This window comes from Diceros bicornis, chromosome 26 (assembly GCF_020826845.1).
Source record: "Diceros bicornis minor isolate mBicDic1 chromosome 26, mDicBic1.mat.cur, whole genome shotgun sequence".
Lineage (NCBI taxonomy): Eukaryota > Metazoa > Chordata > Mammalia > Perissodactyla > Rhinocerotidae > Diceros > Diceros bicornis.
In genome coordinates this window covers 47265208-47283258 of record NC_080765.1, presented here as the reverse complement: position 1 = coordinate 47283258, position 18051 = coordinate 47265208, and the positions used below count along the sequence as shown (strand labels likewise).

At 62.0% G+C, this 18051-nt stretch overlaps 2 protein-coding genes across 2 annotated transcripts; one reads left to right on the top strand and one right to left on the bottom strand.

Annotated features, from left to right (window-relative positions):
- Positions 1-4201: 4201 nt before the first annotated feature.
- On the top strand, positions 4202-5299 carry SSTR5 (somatostatin receptor 5). The gene has a single exon (XM_058570601.1). The coding sequence runs from the start codon at positions 4202-4204 to the stop codon at positions 5297-5299; it is 1098 nt and encodes a 365-aa protein (XP_058426584.1).
- Positions 5300-15234: 9935 nt separating this feature from the next.
- C1QTNF8 (C1q and TNF related 8) lies at positions 15235-16736 on the bottom strand. The gene is made up of 2 exons (XM_058570600.1): positions 16532-16736; positions 15235-15785 (listed from the first exon to the last, which is right to left on the bottom strand). Exons 1-2 carry the CDS (start codon positions 16734-16736, stop codon positions 15235-15237), a joined length of 756 nt encoding a protein of 251 aa, XP_058426583.1.
- Between the last annotated feature and the right edge of the window lie 1315 nt (positions 16737-18051).

Genomic DNA, 18051 nt, shown 5'->3' with positions numbered 1-18051 from the left:
TGCCCACCTGCCTGGCCCACTGTCCCTAGTCTGCCAGCCGCCCTGGGTCCTGGGGAAAGGCAAGAGCTGGAGCCTGTGCTGCCCGAAGCCTGAGGTTGTGCTGGCTGCTGCCGAGCCGCCTCTGAGGAGCAGGTTCCTGGGGATAGCCAGCCACTTGGGGGCCTCCGGGGCGGAAGGTGGTCCATACCACCAATGACAATGACCCACCATTGGTTCCTGGCAAAATAGTGACCTGGATTTCCAAGAAAGTGTGCTGGAGGTGGAACGTGATCTTGTAGGGTGTGCAGACTGCCCCGACACCCTGAGGAGGGGGCTTTGCCAGCCTGGCCTCCCTGTTGCTGCACCGAGCCCACCCACACCTGCCTCAGTTTCCCCCTCGTAGGGAGGGGATACAGCCCCTGACCACAGGCTGTCTTAAGGATGGCCAGAGCGTGTGTAGGGGAGGAGCAGGAGTTGGCCACACACGAGAGCTGGGTCCTCCCATGGGGGAGGCAGCCTGGATCCGAGGCCCTGGGATGGGGATCGTGCTGGGGCCTGTCCTCTTAGCCACGATGTCCCCCACGTTTGCCCCCACCCCGCACAGGTTGGAGGAGCACCTGTGGATCTGCAGCCTGCCGGGTGAGGCGTGGGCCCCATGTGCACCGGCGCGACCTCTCTGAGCTGCAGCTGCCCCTGGTGGAGGATGCCAGCTCCCTCCGGCTGACCTGACGTAGGGCTAGGCTGGAAGGGCTTAGAGAGGCACAGGCTGGACCTCCAGCCCAGGCACGGAGCCACTGAGCACTGAGGCCCCGTCCCTATCCCCAAGTCCCTGGGAAGCCTCTGGTCCCCTTCTCCACGAAGCCCAAGGCGGGTGCCTTTCCTGGCGCTGGGGAAGAGGTGCCGGGCTGTTTGGGGCAGGTGAGTAGGAGCACCTGTGAGCCAGGCGCCTGAGTTTCTGTCATCTGCTCAGCGACTTCGCAGTTTGTGGGAGGCGCCGATTACGCGAAGCCAGGGCTCGGGAGACGTGGCGGGACTCACCCAGGATCACTCAGCCAGTGTTGGGGGCTGGCTGGGGCAGGGCAGGGCTGGGGTCTGTTCCCTGTGAGATCCCTCCTGGTGGGGGGCTCTGGGTGGGGATGCTCACGGTCGGTTGCACAGCCCATTCCTGCTGAATCCCCCACTCAGTGGGAAAAGGGCCCTAGGGGCGGTTTTCCCACGAGTGTGTAATTTCTGTGACTAAGAAGATTGCCGCTTCTGAATAATGGCTCCTGCGGAATTATGTTCCAAGAGGCAGGCGCAGCAACAGCGGCCTGATTTAGGTTTTCGCTGCTCTGAAGTCTGACTCAGGATTAGGGGTGTTTGGGGGATGGCAGGGGAGCCTGGCAGTCTGCTCAGCCCATTCTGGGTTCTTGTCAACTGGGCGCCTGGCAGCCCCCCAGAGGAGTCCTGAGCAGCCGAGAGCTTCCTAAAGACAAGGCAGGTACCTGATTTAGGATCAAAGGAACATCCAGGCCCCGAGCTGGGGCAGCATCTGAGCCCCTCCCCATCGGGGGGCTGTGCCTTTTTCCCCACCCAACCCCTGTGGGTCTCACGCAGAATGGACAGGAAGCCCATCGGGTGTTTTGGGGAGGGGTGTGGCCCCCAGGACTCTCCACCTGGAAGCCCACGCAGCCCACCTGGCTGTCTCCAGACCACCGTCCTGCTAGAATTCATTCCCCACCAGCACCTCAAGGGAGCTTCAAACATTACTGTAAATTTTTTATTTCTTTTTAAAGTGTGAGGAGGGGCCCCTCTGCACCAGGCCCTGGGGACAGAGGTCAGCAGGCCAACTCCCTGCCCGCAGAGCGAGCCTGCAGGCCATCCATCTCTGAGTGTCCTGGGAGACTCTCCTCCTTGCTGGGCACAGACGTGGCCAAAGCGCCCAGGAAGTGTGGGCTCCCCCAACCCAGGAGCACCCCTTCCGATCGAGGGCCCAGCGGGCTGCTGGAGGGACCCTGGCTCTGTCTTGAATCGAGATTGTCCCCAAACATCAAACCTTGACTTTTGTTTAACTGAGTTTTTGTCACACATCTCACATCAGGTCACAGCATAACATCAGGGTGGGGATCCAGGGTGACCGCGTGTCTCTCCCACTGGCTCCGAAGCCCCTGTGGCCAATGGAGCTTGTTGTCCGGCTCCTCACTCCCCATGGGATTCCGTCCTGTCTCCCCAGCGGGCAGTCTTTTATCCTGGATGCTCTGGAGGTCGGCTCTGACGCTATCTCATTTTTACTTCATCTTGCTCGGGGCGAGTTTGTGCAAGACTCTCGTCTGCGGTCAGTCCCAACCCTCCCCTCTGAGGGATGTGCCTGCCCCCCAGCCCTCCCCTGCAGCCCCCTTGCCTGCGCACCACACTCTGGGGCCTCCCTCAGCCCCTCCTCCGATTCACCAATTCTCTCTTCAGCTGTTTCCAGACTGGATTTGATCCTGACTTTTGTGGGTTGTTTTGGGTTTTTTTTTGTCCAAATGGCAATTTTTCACACCCAAGAGTTGTAACTTTCAAAAATAGACACTTGTTCATTTTACTTCTTAGACAGTAGCCAAATTTATCTCTATCCACGCCTTACTGAGGATCCTAAACACATCTAAACATATCTTAGGCATTCTTGTTAAGTCATGCTGTTTCTATTTCACCTGAAATGAATCTACCTGTTCACCTGCCCATTGTCCATTTTCTGTGTCATGTTTCCCGGTGTCAATTAGCTGAGTGCACCTGGAAATTCTGGTGTGTCTGCCCATCGGGAGCAGAGGGTTCTTTCTGTCATTGTCAGTGTGGCTAATTCTGGGCCCCCCCTCGTCTACCAGATTTCAGTGCCTCCCCCTCTGGGGGTCCCAGTCCAGGCCTGGCAGGTGCTGGGGGGTGTCCTCTGTTCTGAGGTGACCTGGGGGCCACTGGGCCTGAGTGACCCTGTTGGGTCATCAGCGCCCTTTCCAGCCCCTCACAGGCCCTTGTCTGGGTCCCTGGGGCCACTTAGCCTCCCTGCTAGCCCCCGACCCCACATGGTGTGTGGCCGAGACCTCAGCCCCGCCCACCTCCCTTTCTCCGCTCCCTCCCATTGGTGGAGACGTTTTCCTCTTGAGCATCACCATTTCTGGTGGATTATTTCAGACATACAGAGGAGTGTGAAAACTATATGAAGAGACCTGCGCCCATCACCTTAAACTGCAAACATCCGCGTTTTCCCGTCTTTGCCTCAGCTCTTTCCCTGCAAAACCCCGTGCCTTCCACCCATTCTCCCCAATTTCCCCCTTCACACACCCTCTCCCAGTGTCGGGCTCCCCCTACACATACACACACACACACACACACACACACACACATGCATTTCCTCTGGCCGTTTCCCGGGTCATCTCCTTGTCCCCCAGTGACATCTGTGCTGCGGCAGGTGGGCTGGCCGGGGGCTGTCAGGTGGCAGGGAAACCAATGCCTCTCAGCCACATGGCCAGGGCTCTTCCAAGGGTGGCACGGACGCCCCTCACCGGGAGACAGTATTCCTGAGAGCCAGCTGGACACTGGCAGAGCCTCTGCAGCCTGAAGTCTGGCTTCTCAGCCACGTGGAAGGTCCGGCACCCTCCTGATGGTTCCAGGAGGTCACCTGGAGTCCAGCTTTGGGGTCACCAGGAGAGTGGAGCTTGGTGGGTGGCATCAGCTGGGTGCGAGGGGCTTGCCATGTCTGGCCGATGTCTTGGCCTCCTTGTCAGGCCCTGGTCCCTCTCCACCCATCCTGCGGGTCCCTGGGGAGGTGACTCCCGCCATCCTCAGTCCCTTCCCTGTGAGTTGGGGGTAGCAGTGCTGCCCCCAGGACTCCATGAGGCCTCAGTGAGAGCAGCTGCGGACTCGAGAGTGGCCGTGGTCGAGCCAGGAGGCTGTGGGGGGTGAGTAGGGATGGTCAGGGCTCTGGACGCCGTCATGGTATCGACAGAGCTGCCTCGGGTCTCAGGCAGCTGCACTCCTTCCTCTCCAGGCTTGTTTTCCAAACAATTTGCTTAACGTGATTCCCGGGGAGTTGACCACGAGTAATCGAGTAATCGTGTTTACCCGAAGCCGTCGGGTAATCCTGGACCTCCCGGGGCAGGCAGGGCGGGCACAGGGGAGGAACCACCTGGCTGTCCGATTAATGGCTCCCGTGTCCTCGCCTCTTCTCTTGCAGAGAGGACGTACTGGCCCTGCCCGCAGCACTGCGATGGAGCCTCTGTTCCCGGCCTCTGTGCCAGCTGGCTGGAACACCTCCTTGGCAGCCACCAGCGGGGGCGGCGAGAACAGGACGCTGGTGGGGCTGGCGCCGTCCCCGGGGGCCCGGGCGGTTGTGGTGCCCGTGTTGTACCTGCTGGTGTGCGTGGCAGGGCTGGGTGGCAATGCGCTGGTCATCTACGTGGTGCTGCGCCACGCCAAGATGAAGACAGTCACCAACATCTACATCCTCAACCTGGCAGTGGCCGACGTCCTCCTCATGCTGGGGCTGCCCTTCCTGGCCACGCAGAATGCCGTCTCCTACTGGCCCTTCGGCCACGTCCTGTGCCGCCTGGTCATGACGCTGGACGGCATCAACCAGTTCACCAGCATCTTCTGCCTGACCGTCATGAGCGTGGACCGCTACCTGGCCGTCGTCCACCCCATCCGCTCCACCCGCTGGCGCCGCCCGAGGGTGGCCAAGCTGGCCAGCGCCGCAGTCTGGGCCTTCTCGCTGCTCATGTCGCTGCCACTGGTCGTCTTCGCTGACATCCAGGAGGGCTGGGACACCTGCAACCTCAGCTGGCCGGAGCCCGTGGGCCTGTGGGGCGCCGTCTTCATCATCTACACGTCGGTGCTCGGCTTCTTCGGGCCGCTGCTGGTCATCTGCCTGTGCTACCTGCTCATCGTGGTGAAGGTGAAGGCGTCGGGCATGCGCGTGGGCTCCACGCGGCGGCGGTCAGAGCGCAAGGTGACTCGCATGGTGGTGGTGGTGGTGGTCGTGTTCGTGGGCTGCTGGCTGCCCTTCTTCATCGTCAACATCGTCAACCTGGCTTTCGTCCTGCCCGAGGAGCCCGCCTCAGCCGGCGCCTACTTCTTCGTGGTCATCCTGTCCTACGCCAACAGCTGCGCCAACCCTGTGCTCTATGGCTTCCTCTCCGACAACTTCCGCCAGAGCTTCCGGAAGGTTCTGTGCCTCCGCAAGGGCTCTGGTGCCGAGGACGCAGATGCCATGGAGCCTCAGCCAGACAAGGGTGGCCGCCCGCAGGAGGCCACGCCGCCCGCACACAGCTCTGAGGCCAACGGGCTCATGCAGACCAGCAAGGTGTGAGGGCTGCGGGCGGTGGCGCCAGGCAGCTCTTGCCCTGCCTGGTCTGATTTTCCCACTGGGCAGAACCTTCTCCTGAGATTCGGGGGCCTGCTGAGGTGACCCCCAGTGGCCTGGATGCTCCCCGTGGTGAGGGCTGGCTGTCTGCGGGGAGGCCGTGGGTGGTCCTGTAGGAAAAGCTGTCCTCCCCCCCCTGCCTGTTCTCACCATGCAGGCTGGGTTCTGGGTGTCACCAGGTGGGCGGGACAGGCCTGGGTGTCCTGGGCAACAGTCAGGGCATCTTGATCCTCCAGTCCTGCCCCCGGGCTGGTAGAGTGACCATTGGTGTGAGCTGCTGACCGCCTGCCCGGCCTCCACCCTCTCATCAGCCCTATATCCCTGGTCAACATCAACAGCTACTCTGTGATTAGAGAGCCCGACGGCGCTGGGGGTGGCCTCTGCCCAGGGGTTCCGGGCCCTCTGACTGTGCTGACTCTGGAGGTGGCAGCTGTGAAGCTGCGCGCAGCCCCCCGGGCAGCGAGAGCGGACGGGCTTCCAGAGGAGACTGCCAGGGCTGCTGAGCTCTCCTGTCCTCGAGCCCCCGTCCACTCACCGCCCACCCCCGCTGCTGCCTCTCCCTTGCTGCCTGGCCACGGGCGCTGACCCAGGGTGTGGGGAATGAGGGCCGGGCTGGGGGCTGTGGATCCCCCCGTGGGAGTGAGTGGGGAGGTGGTAAGTGCAGAGGGAGAGGGAAGGTTGGGGGTGGAGAGTCGGCCCCAGGCTTCTGCGGGGTGTGGGGGCACAGGTGTCCAAAGGGGCCGGTGCAGGGAGCCCTGGGGCCGCGGGAGAGGCCTCCTGGGGAGGGGCAGGCAAGGACGCAGGAAGCTGCAGCCCGCTTCTCTGCTTTTGGCAGGGGCTTCGGCCAGAAGGGAGGCGGGACAGGAGCAGAAGAGGAGGATATCCAGACAGCAGGGGGGGGAGCTGCCTCCCAAGGCAAATAGCAGCCGGCTTGGAAAGGCAGCGCTGTGTGGGCGTGAAAACGCTGGCAAATGCCAGGCCCCTGAGGAATTCTGTGTCCCCCGGACCAGAGCGGTGCCATCCACCCCCAGAAACGCCAGGTCCTCACACATCCAGGGAAGATGCCCGAGCCTTGCTGGAGGCCAGGGCCCTTGGGCCTCTCTCCAAGGCCGGAAGGAGAAGGACCAGAGTTTGGGGCTCGCTCAGCCCACAGCCCCCCATCTGGGACAGCCCTGCCCGGTGCTGTCCTCAGCTTGGCTCTGACTTCCTGGGTCTGCCCAGAACAGGACGTTGACTCCCAGGAGGGCGCGGGGAGCAGGCGGAGCCGTGCTAGGCAGGGGAAAGGCCCTGTCTGCAGCCTGGGCCTGGGCACCCGCCGGACAGAGGCCAAGCTCTGGACACACCATCGCATAATGAGGGCGCTTGTGTGACAGCCGCTCTCCTGAATAAATGAGAGGATAAATGTTTGACTCTTTCCCAAAGCAAATATCGTCCCTGGAGCGGATCGAAGCTGGTGAGAATCAGAGCGTGTGGATGGAGGAGGCTGGGGTGGGGGTGGGCCAGCCCCCGGCTGGAAGGGCTGCAGGGCCACTTAGACATAACACAGAGGGGTGTAAACCAGCTTGAAGGAAGGGAGCAGTGCTTTCCTCGGAGCCCCAGGCTGGGGCTGAGAGTGGGAGGCTGGTTTGGGCCCTGTCCCTCTGCGTGTGGGGAGTCAGCCACCTCCAGGGCCCCAGGCACAGTCTCCGTCACTCTTGGGCTCAGTTCGGGGGGTGGAGGGTGACGACTCTTGTGGGGTCCACAAAGCCTGGCATCAGAGTCCCCGGGAGCTGGTGACCAAACCCTCCCCTGCCCTGTCCTAGGGACCAGCATCCCAGGGAGGGGTGGGTGCCCAGAGAGAAACAGGCCCGTTCACCCTCTGCCCATGCCTTCACGGTCAGGCCTCCCCCGGATCTGGATACAAAATACATCCGCTCAGAATGACTTTGGGGAGCAAGCAGATGGATCAGAAATCTCTGCCCAGATCAATTTCTCCCAATTGATTTGACATCGCGAGCTCCCTCCCCAGAGCCGTGCCAGCCGAGAGTGCCGTGTGGGGATAACAGACGCCAGCAGTGCCCTGACCAGTTCCTGCCCCGAGGGGTGTGAGTGTGTGCGTGTGCATGTGTGTGTGTGTGTGTGGGTGCGGGGCCTGATGGACCCAGTAGGTGGAGAAGTCCGTGGGATGTTCCGGGAGATTCAGGGCAGCCCGTGGACCCTGGGTCTGGGTGGGCATGGGGACTTGGCACAGCCAGTGTGGATAGTCCCTGAAGCCCCGGTGAGGGCGGGGCGTGGAGCTGGAGGGAATGATGACCTGGACAGCCCCGAGGGCCTGTCGGGGACAAGGACAAGAGGGTCCCCGGAGGAGCATGGCCCTGGGAGCCGGCGGAGATGGGGACACAGATTGGCCTGGTCACTGCCTTCCCGCACCCAGCACAGGCTAGGGACAGCTGTCGGGGCCCCAGAGCCACCACACTGCCTGCAGATCCCAGATCCCCAGGCCCTGAGTTGGGGTGAGGGTGGCACAGAGCAAACACCTCCGGAGGGAGTAACTGGCTTTATGGGCTCTCTGTCCGCATCAATGGGTTTTATTGGCCGCTGGGCTCCAGTGGCTCCCAGAGTGACCTTGCTCAGGAAATCCGGCCCGCGGGGGCAGGATGAGACGCCTCTGGGATGGGGTGCAGAGGCAGGAGGGGTCTGTTTGCCCGGCAGGGCGGAGCACGAGAGGGAGGGGCGAGGTGATCAGAGCACAGCTCCCAGAGGCAGAGCCAGTCTTGTACCCCGACAATGAGGGAAACGGAGGCTGGCCTGTCCTGGGGGCTGAGCGAGGCTGTGCTTATGGGCCTGGGTGGGTGGCGGCTCCTCCCAGCCCATCCTCTGTCGGCAGGAAGGATGTCGGGGTGCCCTGGCTGGGGTCCTGAGGAGGAGTCAGGAAGAGCCCAGCCTCCTCGGGTGTCCTGTGACAGGAGGACAGGCAGACCACGGGCAGACACCAGGAAGGACTTCCCACAGGGACCTGGGGGCCGAGGGGAGCTGTGACGTGTTTTGTGGGGGGTGAGGGAGACTGAATGACATTGGGAACAGAATCTTCGCCAGTCACTTATCAGGCCCCTGCGGAACCCTGGATCTCAAGGGCTGGGTGGCGATGAGGACCTGGAGGGACGCCTGAGTCTGTGACTCCTCCTCCAGCCTGGCCAGTGAGGGTCCCCAACCCCAACACTGCCGGCTCCCCTCCACTGCAGCCAAGTGCGCTGTCCTGTCCTGTACAGACTGGCCACTGCCATCCCAGCTCCTGAGGGCTGGTCTGCCCACTGTGGCCCTAAAGGGTGTTTATTGAGTGAAAAACAGTGACACTGGGGGGGGGGCGCTGCCCAGGTGGGGGGCCTCACCTTGAAAGTCCTTTGAGTGTCCTTGAGCCTGAGGAGGGTCCCCATTCCTGCCCTTCCCTGTCCCAGGCCCACTCTTTGCCCCCTCCTTCAGGCTACATATCTGGAGATGGCAGTGACAGCTGTGCATTTGCCAGATTTGCACTGATGGGGACCGGGGGGTACCATCTGGGCCCTTGGGGGGGTCCCAGAATTGGGGGGACAAGGACCCCACCGAGCAAACCTCCCTCTGCTGGCCCTGCCTCGAAGGAGGGGTCGAGGCTCTTTCTCAGCTGGTCTTGTCCCTGACATTTGCACACATGGGCCAGTGTCCATCTCCCAGACCGTGGCCACGTGTGTGGGGTGTTCCGGGCTGTGGGTGCCAGAAAGGGGCGCCCGGAGGAGGGGAAGGGGTGCCGTCCACACGGGCTGGTTCTCCGGCTGGAGGAAGCTGACCGCCGGGCATGGGGGACTGGCCATGTCTCTCTTTGAGCCAACACCCCTCGCGGCTCCTGCTCCCCCGACCCCGATGTCTCTCGGGCCCCATCCCCACTCCACAGGCAGCCCCCCTGCCACATGCGCAATTTGAGGAGCTTTAATTAAAGGACATTTTGCAGAGTCGTGGGCGGCGCAGGGTTGGCAGCGCTGGGGGCAACGGGCTATCAGAACCAGGAGACCAAGGGGCCTTCTTCAGCAGAAGCAGCAGCTACCCGGTGGCGAGTGACCAAATCCCAGTCTTCCCTCCTTCCCACACTCCACTGGGCTCCCCACTGCCGGACAACCTGGAAGGTGGTGATGCGGTCCATAGGGGTCAGTGGACATGGGGGAACAGAACTTCTCCCCACACCTGGCTGTGGCCTCACCTGGCCCTCTGGACGGTGGGTCTGTCCACGCTCCTCCAGGGCCACCCGTTTGGGACTCAGCCAAGCTGGGGCACGTGCCTGTGTCCCCCACCAGGCCCTGCCCATGTGTTCCCTGAGGGACACGGATGACGGTGGTGACTAGGTGGAGATGCTGACACCCTGGGTGGTGCGGAGGAGCTCCCCCCGGGCCGGGGTGGTTTTACTCCTTCCTGCACAGACGAGGCTCCCACGTCCTCTAGTCCACGTGTCTGTGCAGGCTCCTGGATGGCAGGAAGCCCCCTTGGCTCTCTCCAAGGCAGGAGACTTCCCAGGATTTTGCTTTTTGGCTTCAGGTTTGATACAGAGCAATATTTTCTATTTTTACAAACTCAAACCCGTCACTCACCTACTTGGGAAATTCTTACACTTTTTTTAAAAATCGAGAGGTCTTTCCCATCCAGAGATTAGCTAAATACTTTTTTTTTTTTGAGGAAGATTGGCCCTGAGCTAACATATGTTGCCAAACTTCCTCCTTTTTTCCTTTTTTCTCCCCAAAGCCCCAGTAGATAGTTGTATGTCATAGTTGTGCATCCTTCTAGTTGCTCTATGTGGGATGCCGCCTCATCATGGCTTGATCTGTACCCAGGATCCGAACCTGCGAACCTAGGGCAGCTGAAGCAGAACGCACGATCTTAACCACTACGCCACCAGGCCGGCCCCATCCCACATATTTTTTTAATTGTGGTAAAAGGCACATAAAATTTACCATAACCATGTTAAGTGCACAGTTCAGTGGCATTAAGTACATTCACACTGCTGTGCAGCCTTCCTCTCCAGAACTTTTTCGTCTTGCAAAACTGAAACTCTGTCCCCATTAAACAACTCCCCACCCCACCCCCGCCCAGCCCCTGGCACCCACCGTCCTGCTTCCTGTCTCTGTGGATTTGACTCCTCCAGGGACCTCACGTGAGTGGAATCATACGGTATTTGTCTCTTTGCGTCTGGCTTATTTCACTCAGCACGAAGTCCTCAGGTTCAGCATGTGGGAGCGTGTATCAGAGTGTCTGGACTGATATTGCGCCGTGTGGACCACCTCTGTTCATTCGTTCACCATCCATAGATAACTTGGGTTGTTTCCACCTTTTGGTTCTTGTGGATGATGCTGCTGTGCCCGTGGGTGTGCAGCCCACACATTTTTAATGGTTGTATTGCTGACGACTGTTTCACTCAACTGAAGGTTGCTTTAGAACGTGGGGTGAACCTCAAATGGACGGAGCCCTCCTCACAGCCTCCTGCCTTGCTGACACGTCCGTGCTCCCTCATCCTTTGGGTGACAGGCCTCGGGGCTCCATTTGTCCCCGCCCAGTGCCCACTGCATCCATTGTTACATCTTCAAACTTGACGTTAACATCTACTAGGACATGGGGGTCGGCCCGGTGGCGCAAGCGGTTAAGTGCGCGCGCTCCGCTGCGGCGGCCCGGGGTTCTCTGGTTCGGATCCCGGGCGCGCACCGACGCACTGCTTGGCAAGCCATGCTGTGGCGGCGTCCCATATAAAGTGGAGGAAGATGGGCACGGATGTTAGCCCAGGGCCAGTCTTCCTCAGCAAAAAAAGAGGAGGATTGGCAGATGTTAGCAACGCACTGCTTGTCAGGCCATGCTGTGGCGGCGTCCCATATAAAGTGGAGGAAGATGGGCACAGATGTTAGCCCAGGGCCGTCTTCCTCAGCAAAAAAAGAGGAGGATTGGCAGATGTTAGCACAGGGCTGATCTCCTCACAAAAAAAAAAAACAAACATCTACTAGGACAAGTGTCCCTGCAAAACTGAGCTGGGTCTCAATCCTCTGGGCTCCTCCTGCCTGTTCATTCTTTCAGGCTCTCTCCGACACTATATTACAGAGTTAAAAAATGGATTTTATACAAAAACGTTCATAATAGCACCCTCCATAATAGCCTCAAGGCGGAAACACCCCGAATATTTATCAACAGATGACGGATAAACACACTGTGCTCTGTCCTGACAGGGGGATGTTATTCGGCCATGAAAAGGAAAGAAATCTGACACTCCCTACAACCTGGATGAACCTGAGGCCGTCGTGCTCAGTGAGAGGCCAGACACAGAAGGCCACACGATGTGTGAGTCCATTTCTATGAAACGTCCAGAAGAGGCAAATCCACGGGGACAGAAGCAGATGGGTGGGTGCCAGGGGCTGGGGAGGGGGCTGGGGAGTGACTGCTGATGGGGACGGGGTTTCTTCGGGGGATGAACATGTCTGGGACTAGATAGAGGATGTGGTTGCACAACATTGTGGATGTACTAAATGTCCCTGAATTGTTCACGTAAAAATGGTTTATTTTATGTTCTGTAAATTTCACCTACATTTTAAAAATGGATGTTTTACTAGAATTCCACTAAATGGATAAATATGGATGAATTGGCTCACAGATGGGTTTCCCTGTCTCAGGAGAAAGCTGCAGCTGCCCCTTATTCGAGTCCCCCCTCCGTCTCCATCTCCCCCCTTCCCTCTCTGGCGCATGCACTGTCCTGATTGCACGGAGGCTGGAGCCGGCCCTGCGCCCGCTGTGCTGATTGGGGTCATTCACCCTCTTATCTTCTCAGCGGTGAGGAGGCCGGGCCACATTGACTTCTGCGTCTCCGGCCTCTTACCGAGGGTGCCCTTATCGTCCTCCAGGCTTGCTCGCTTGGCTGCGTCTCCTGCCTGTATCACTTTGTGGAGACGGTGACTTTACATCATCCCTCCCCTGTCCCCTGTTCTTAGTAGTCTTTTTAAATAAATAAGCCTGGAATTTGTGAGGGGGACACAGGCACTACCCTCTCCTCCTGGACCCACCGGCAGTGTCCCCCAGCACATCCCCCCGCCCCGAGTGCACTGAGGCTCTGGGGGTCTTGTTGGGGTCTCAGCCACACTCAGGGCGTGTGCCCCACCCCGCCCCTGGTTCTCTGAGGACCCGAGTGGCCTTGGCACTTGGATGCCATTCTTGGCCCGACCAGCTGTGCCCTCCCAGGCCAGTGGCTGAGAGTAGGGCCTTTCTGGGGGGCTCGGCTGAGCTGCCCCTGTGCCCCCTGCCCAGGCTCCATGGACTTCCAGATTCACGTCCGGAGGTTAGAAGGAGGTGGAGTGGCCGCCAGGCCTGCAGACTGCCCAGGCCCAGACGCCCCTCCCAGGGCAGTGGTGCTTTGCCCGGACTCTTGGGGTCCCAGAGGCTGCTCTGGGGACCCCGACAGAGGCCCTCAGCACCCCGCTGCCGGGCAGAGAAGCTGGAAGGAACACAGATTTTGTTTGGAGCTGAGCAGACAGGGGCTTCCCTGCCGGTGCCTCCTGGCCAGGCTGGCCCGCAGCACGCAGGGGTGTCTGGAGGTCCTGGTTGGGCTTTGGGGTAGTCCAGGGCCTGGGAGGACAGAGGGAGGCTGGGTCCTCCCGATCCCCCTGCAGACCCCTGTTCTTGTCCCGGCACCTTTATCTCCACAGCAGAGCCCTTCCAGCCACTGCACCCCCATCGGGGCTCCAAGGAGGCTCCTGATGCGCCTGCTGGTTGCCTAGCGCCCTGGGCGTGCCCAGCTATTCCAGCCATAAAAGGCTGCAGGCCAAGGGGCCAAAGTGCGGCCTCTGCCCAGCTCAGCGTCCCAGGGTCCTCTCCCCACACCCATTCTGTCTCCAGCGGGGCCTGGGCTTCACCAGGCCAGGACACCCCACCCAGCCCTGCCCCACATCCTTGGCTGTAAGGAACCCCCCTCCTGCTCTGTACCACAGCCAGGTCGGGTTGGGCCAAGGGGCTCCCGGGGACAGGGATGCCCTTTAAGCCCCCAGTGCTCTGCATCTCAGGATCTGGACCCCCACCGACTGGGGGCCCGTGAAGAGGCTGAGACCGGGGCGTGGGCCCTGTGCCCAGACCCAGGTGAGGCCGTGACTCCAGCCCCAGTACCAGCCCGGGCCCCCACATGTGGCCCTTGGTTCAGACAAGACAGGCCTACCCCGAGGAAGCGCGGACAGCGAGATCAGCATAGGCACACACGGGGCCTGGGGACGCTCACCTGCCCCGGGTCCCCACCTGCCAAGGGTGTGGCCCGTCCTGGGACAGGAACCCCGGTCTGTGTGTCTGGGAGGACAGGGCCTGCTGACCACCCCGCCCCAGCTCTGCTTCTCTAGGCTTTTGTGTTCCAGGTCCTCTCTGCCCGGCTCCCGATCCACGGGGGTGGGGAGGCTCCTGGCTCCAGCCTCAGCCCAGGGGTGATGTTCCTGTGGGGTAACAGAGCCCCATGGGGGCAGAGGAGGGTCGTCATGTGCCCACCTGCATCTCCTCCCCCTGCCAGGGGACGAGGAGGTGCCTGTTTGTGACATGGGTGAATGGGTCCCCCACCTCCTTCCCACCTCCCCCATCAGCTGACGATTGTCCACCCTCCTTGGGGCTCCACCCAGGCCAGGTGGATGTGGGGGCCCCAGCAGGTCAGGGATTCATCTCACGTGGGCTGGGGCTCCTGGTAGGAGGGAGCGGGGCTGGGGCAGGCCATGATGGAGGGACAAGCCAGGCCAGGCACTCGCTGGGCCTCGGGCCCCAGAGGTGGACAAGGATTGAGGGAGCCACCGTGACGGTCCAGCACCCATGAGGCCGCAGGCCAGCCCAGCGGGCAGCCTGCTCCTGGTGCATCTGTGGGGCGGCCAGGGCTGCCAGCAGCTGCCTCCTGCCCCCTCCCACGCCCCGGGCTGTGGCCTATGGACATTCCTTCAAGAGGGCTCCGACGTCTCCAGCCCAGCCCGGCCAGCATGAAGCTCCAGCCACCTCACCATAGCCCAGGACCTCAGCCAGCCTGGCCCGGCTCTGGTGACTCCACACGTGGCTCCTGCCAGGGCCCTGGTGACCTCATTGCCCCAGAATCCTCACTCAGGAAGGAGCAGCCTTGGAGGAGATGCCAGGGAGGCCCCACGGAGGAGGTAGCAGTGGTGGGGCCAGAGGGGCTGGGCGGAAGGTTCCGGAGTGGCCAGGGGACATGTGGCAGGAAAGGAACAGACTGGGAGTGGACCTTAGGGCAGGGCTGCCTGGTGGCTTCAACCCAGGGTGGACAGAGGCCTCCTGTGGAGTGAGGGTGGACAACCTCCATGCCTGCCCTCTTGCCTGCGGGGACAGGGAGTAGGGGTCTGGGGCTCCACTGAGCTCTGGTGCATATCCAAAGTATGAGTTTTTTCCACCAGCCAGCCCATTCCAGACAGACGAGGGGATGCCACCAGAGCCAGGCCACGTGTTCACCCAAGGATGAGGCTCTCGTCCCCACCCTGCCGACGTCATCCTGTCTTGAGGCCCCTGCCACCTCCTAACACGCTGGAATTCAGCATGTTTCCTGCTAGAATCGGCTCCGAGAGGGCCAGGGTCTGCGTTTGACCCCCCGCCTCCCCCATCGACCAGCCCTGCACCCAGTAGGTGCTTTGCAAGTGTCCTCATGCAGTGTGCTCGGCACAGCCCTTTATAAGCAGAGCAGGTCGCTTGACCAGGAGGGCCAACTCCATTGCGTGCAGAGGTCCCCTCCCACCCCAGCCGAGCACCCCCGCCCATCAGTCCACTCCGCCTGCGTCCGTCCCACCAGGCAGGCCCCAAGCTGCGAAGGCACAGGCGAGGTTGGGCTGGGGGTCTGGGGAGAGTCTTTCCGGGGCTGGTGTGGAGTGGGGGCCTCTCCGCAGCCACTAGAGCTCGGCAGCCGGCTTGACCAGGTGGCCACTGAAGGTGATGTAGAGGTCGCCGTGCTCACCGTAGATGGCGTTGTCTCGGTTGCGCTGGAACATGCGCACCCAGACGGCGTCGCCGGCTGCCAGCGGCAGCAGCAGGCTCTGCGTCTGCATGACACTGCGCTCGCTGGGCTGCGCGTACAGCACGGCCGCAGCCCGCCGGTTGCACATGATGTGCAGGTACGTCTCCTTGTAATTCCAGGTATGCACGTTGAGGCTCAGGAAGTAGACGCCGGGCACGGAGCAGAGGAAGCGGCCCGAGGCCAGGTCGAAGGTGCCGTCCAGGTTCACCAGCTCCGTGTCGAAGGTCACGGCCTGGAAGTTGTCGGCACTGTGCAGCCCCTCTCGTCGACCCACCGAGAAGGCCGCGTAGGCGCGCTGGCACCGGGCGCCCGGTGGTCCCGCCTGCCCCTTCTGGCCCTTGCAGCCCCGGAGGCCCCGGGAGCCCGGTGGGCCCTCCTTCCCACTCCTGCCAGTGCGACCTCTGACCCCCGCCTCGCCCTTCTCACCTGCAGGGGAGCAAGCGGAGGCTGTTTGTCAAGGCTTGGGATCCAGGGTCAGACTCACTGGCCATGTGGCCTTGCAAGTGACCTCACCTCTCCAAGCCTCAGTGTCCTCGTCCGTAAGATGGGGCTAACCCGCCCCTCACATGGGGCAAAGAGAAGCCACACGCCAAAGTTGTGGCTATTCTGGGGCCTATGCAGATTGTCACATGGGATGGTGGGGACACTGGAGATGGCGGGGGTCGGGGCAGCTACCAGAGAAAGGGTCTGAACTGGGCTTTGAAGGACGGGAGGGCAGGGAAGTTGGTACCCAAGTCCAACCTGAGTGCAGCCTGCTGTCCAGCCCTCCAGGACGATGACCCCTTGGAGCCCAGCCTCTCTTGCCTTCTCCCAAGGGGGACACTGCCCAGGGGGCCTCAGGGGCCCTCCCTCCCTTCCCCCCTCCCCAGGGCTGGGCTTGGCAGGGCCACCACAGGCGATGAGCAGGACTGAAGGGAGCCTCAGGCCCCCCTGTTCACAGCTCCCTTCCCAGGCCCCTTGCACCCCGCTTGAGGGGGCGGCTAGGGGCTGACGGCCCTTACAAGGCTGGCGGAGTAAGGATAGCGCTCAGTGTCCCCCACCCGGGCCCCGAGCACATTCCCAGAGCCAGCTCTGCCTAACTCAGGGCCTTGGGGCGCTGCCCTCCTCTCCAGTTCCCTCTTCTCTATGCCTCTCCGTGTGGGGACAGGGTGGGCCCCCCCACAGACACTAACCTTTGAGGATTGAGATGTCAATGGTGGGCCGCACACGGGGCAGCCACACCCACTCCTCCTCATTACTCAAGTGGGCGTGCAGGCCGGGGGCGGCCGGGGGCCAGGCTGGGTGGCAGCAGTGCACACAGGACCGCTGGGGCAGCCTCAGGCCGGGCCAGGCCCCTGCAGGCAGTGCCAGGAGGAGCAGGAGGGCAGAGGTTGCCATCCCAGCCACCAGAGCCTGGTGAGGGGAAGGGAGAGGAGGGCAGGGGAGGGTGTCTGAGGAGGCCATGCCCCTGCTGAGCCCCCCAGCAGCCCGGGCTGTGCCCCCTTGTTTGGGGGAGACCGTGGATGGGACCAGGGAGTGCCTGCGTGGGGATGGACAGTCGGGGGTCTCAGGGGCCGCAGTGGGCAAGGCCAAGCCTCGTCCTGCACCAGACAGAGCGCCCTCCCACACGCTCAGCCCCTAGTGCCTGACAGACATCACTAATGGATCCCTGCATACTTTCACCCGGACCTGGATGTGGCTTGGAATCCTCCTCAACACAGCACTACGGGGCTACCACCAATGCAGGGACCAGCACAGGGGACAACTCACACCTGTCCTTCAGGAGCCCCCATTGTGGCCCAGGCAGCCTCACCCGTCCCAGCTGGCACTTCTGGGCTCCTTCTCAGGGGCTTCTCCCTCTGTGGACCCCCCTCCCCGGGGCCTTAGCTCTGGGCTGTAGCAGGCACCTGCCTGCCTGGTCCCCAAAGCCCCCACGGCCGGGTACCCCACCCCTGGCAGAGGCAAGGGGAGCCATTGTGGCAGAGGGGGGCTCTGAGTCAGCCCTCCAAGGCCCCCGCCCAGTGTGGGAGCAGAGCCCTGGGGAGGGGAAAGGGCTGCTTCAGGAAGGGCAGGGCCCACCCCGCAGCTGGGCCTGGTCCCAGGTTGGGTGGAGCCTACGGGAGGCACAGTTTCTGCCAGGCAGCCTAACTGGGCAGAGGGCAGCGCCTGCGTCCTGAGCTCCCAGGGGAGGGAGGGCAACTTTCCCTCTGCCCCATGTGGCCCCCTACCCAGCCGTGTGGAAGATGGTCTTCAACCTCCACCAGGCCTGGGCCTCCTGCCTCCACCTCCCCTCTCCCAGGAGACCCTGCCTGACACCTGGTCCATCTGTGCCAGGTGGGGACACTGCTTCCCAGCTCAACCAGCAGCTGCTGGGGGGGCCTGGGTGAACCCTGCATGCACCTGGGCCTCAGTTTCCCCCAGCAAGCGGGCACTGCCTGTCCTGGTCTCCCCAAGGCTGTGTCCAGGAGGCTCGGCCAGGGATGGTCTCCTGCAAGCATAGGAGTGTGGAATCGGGGTCCTCACTCTTTCCTGCAGCCCAACCCTGCTGAGCAAAGACCCAGGCCCCCTCCTCCAGGACTGCAGTCCGGGGCAAGGTCCTCTTGTACAATGGGTCTGAGACCCACCCCCAGGCCCAGCTTCCCTGGCAGGTGGGACTCCTTCTCTCCAGTCCTCCCACAGAGCCCAGCAGACCCTGACCAGCCCCCCTAACAGC

Bases quoted from the DNA above. Each gene is read 5' to 3' on its own strand.
- SSTR5 (XM_058570601.1), top strand. From the start codon at position 4,202: ATGGAGCCTCTGTTCCCGGCCTCTGTGCCAGCTGGCTGGAACACCTCC.
- C1QTNF8 (XM_058570600.1), bottom strand. From the start codon at position 16,736: ATGGCAACCTCTGCCCTCCTGCTCCTCCTGGCACTGCCTGCAGGGGCC. The intron at 15,786-16,531 runs GTTAGTGTCTGT...GCTCCCCTGCAG, and splicing joins TGACATCTCAATCCTCAAAG to GTGAGAAGGGCGAGGCGGGG.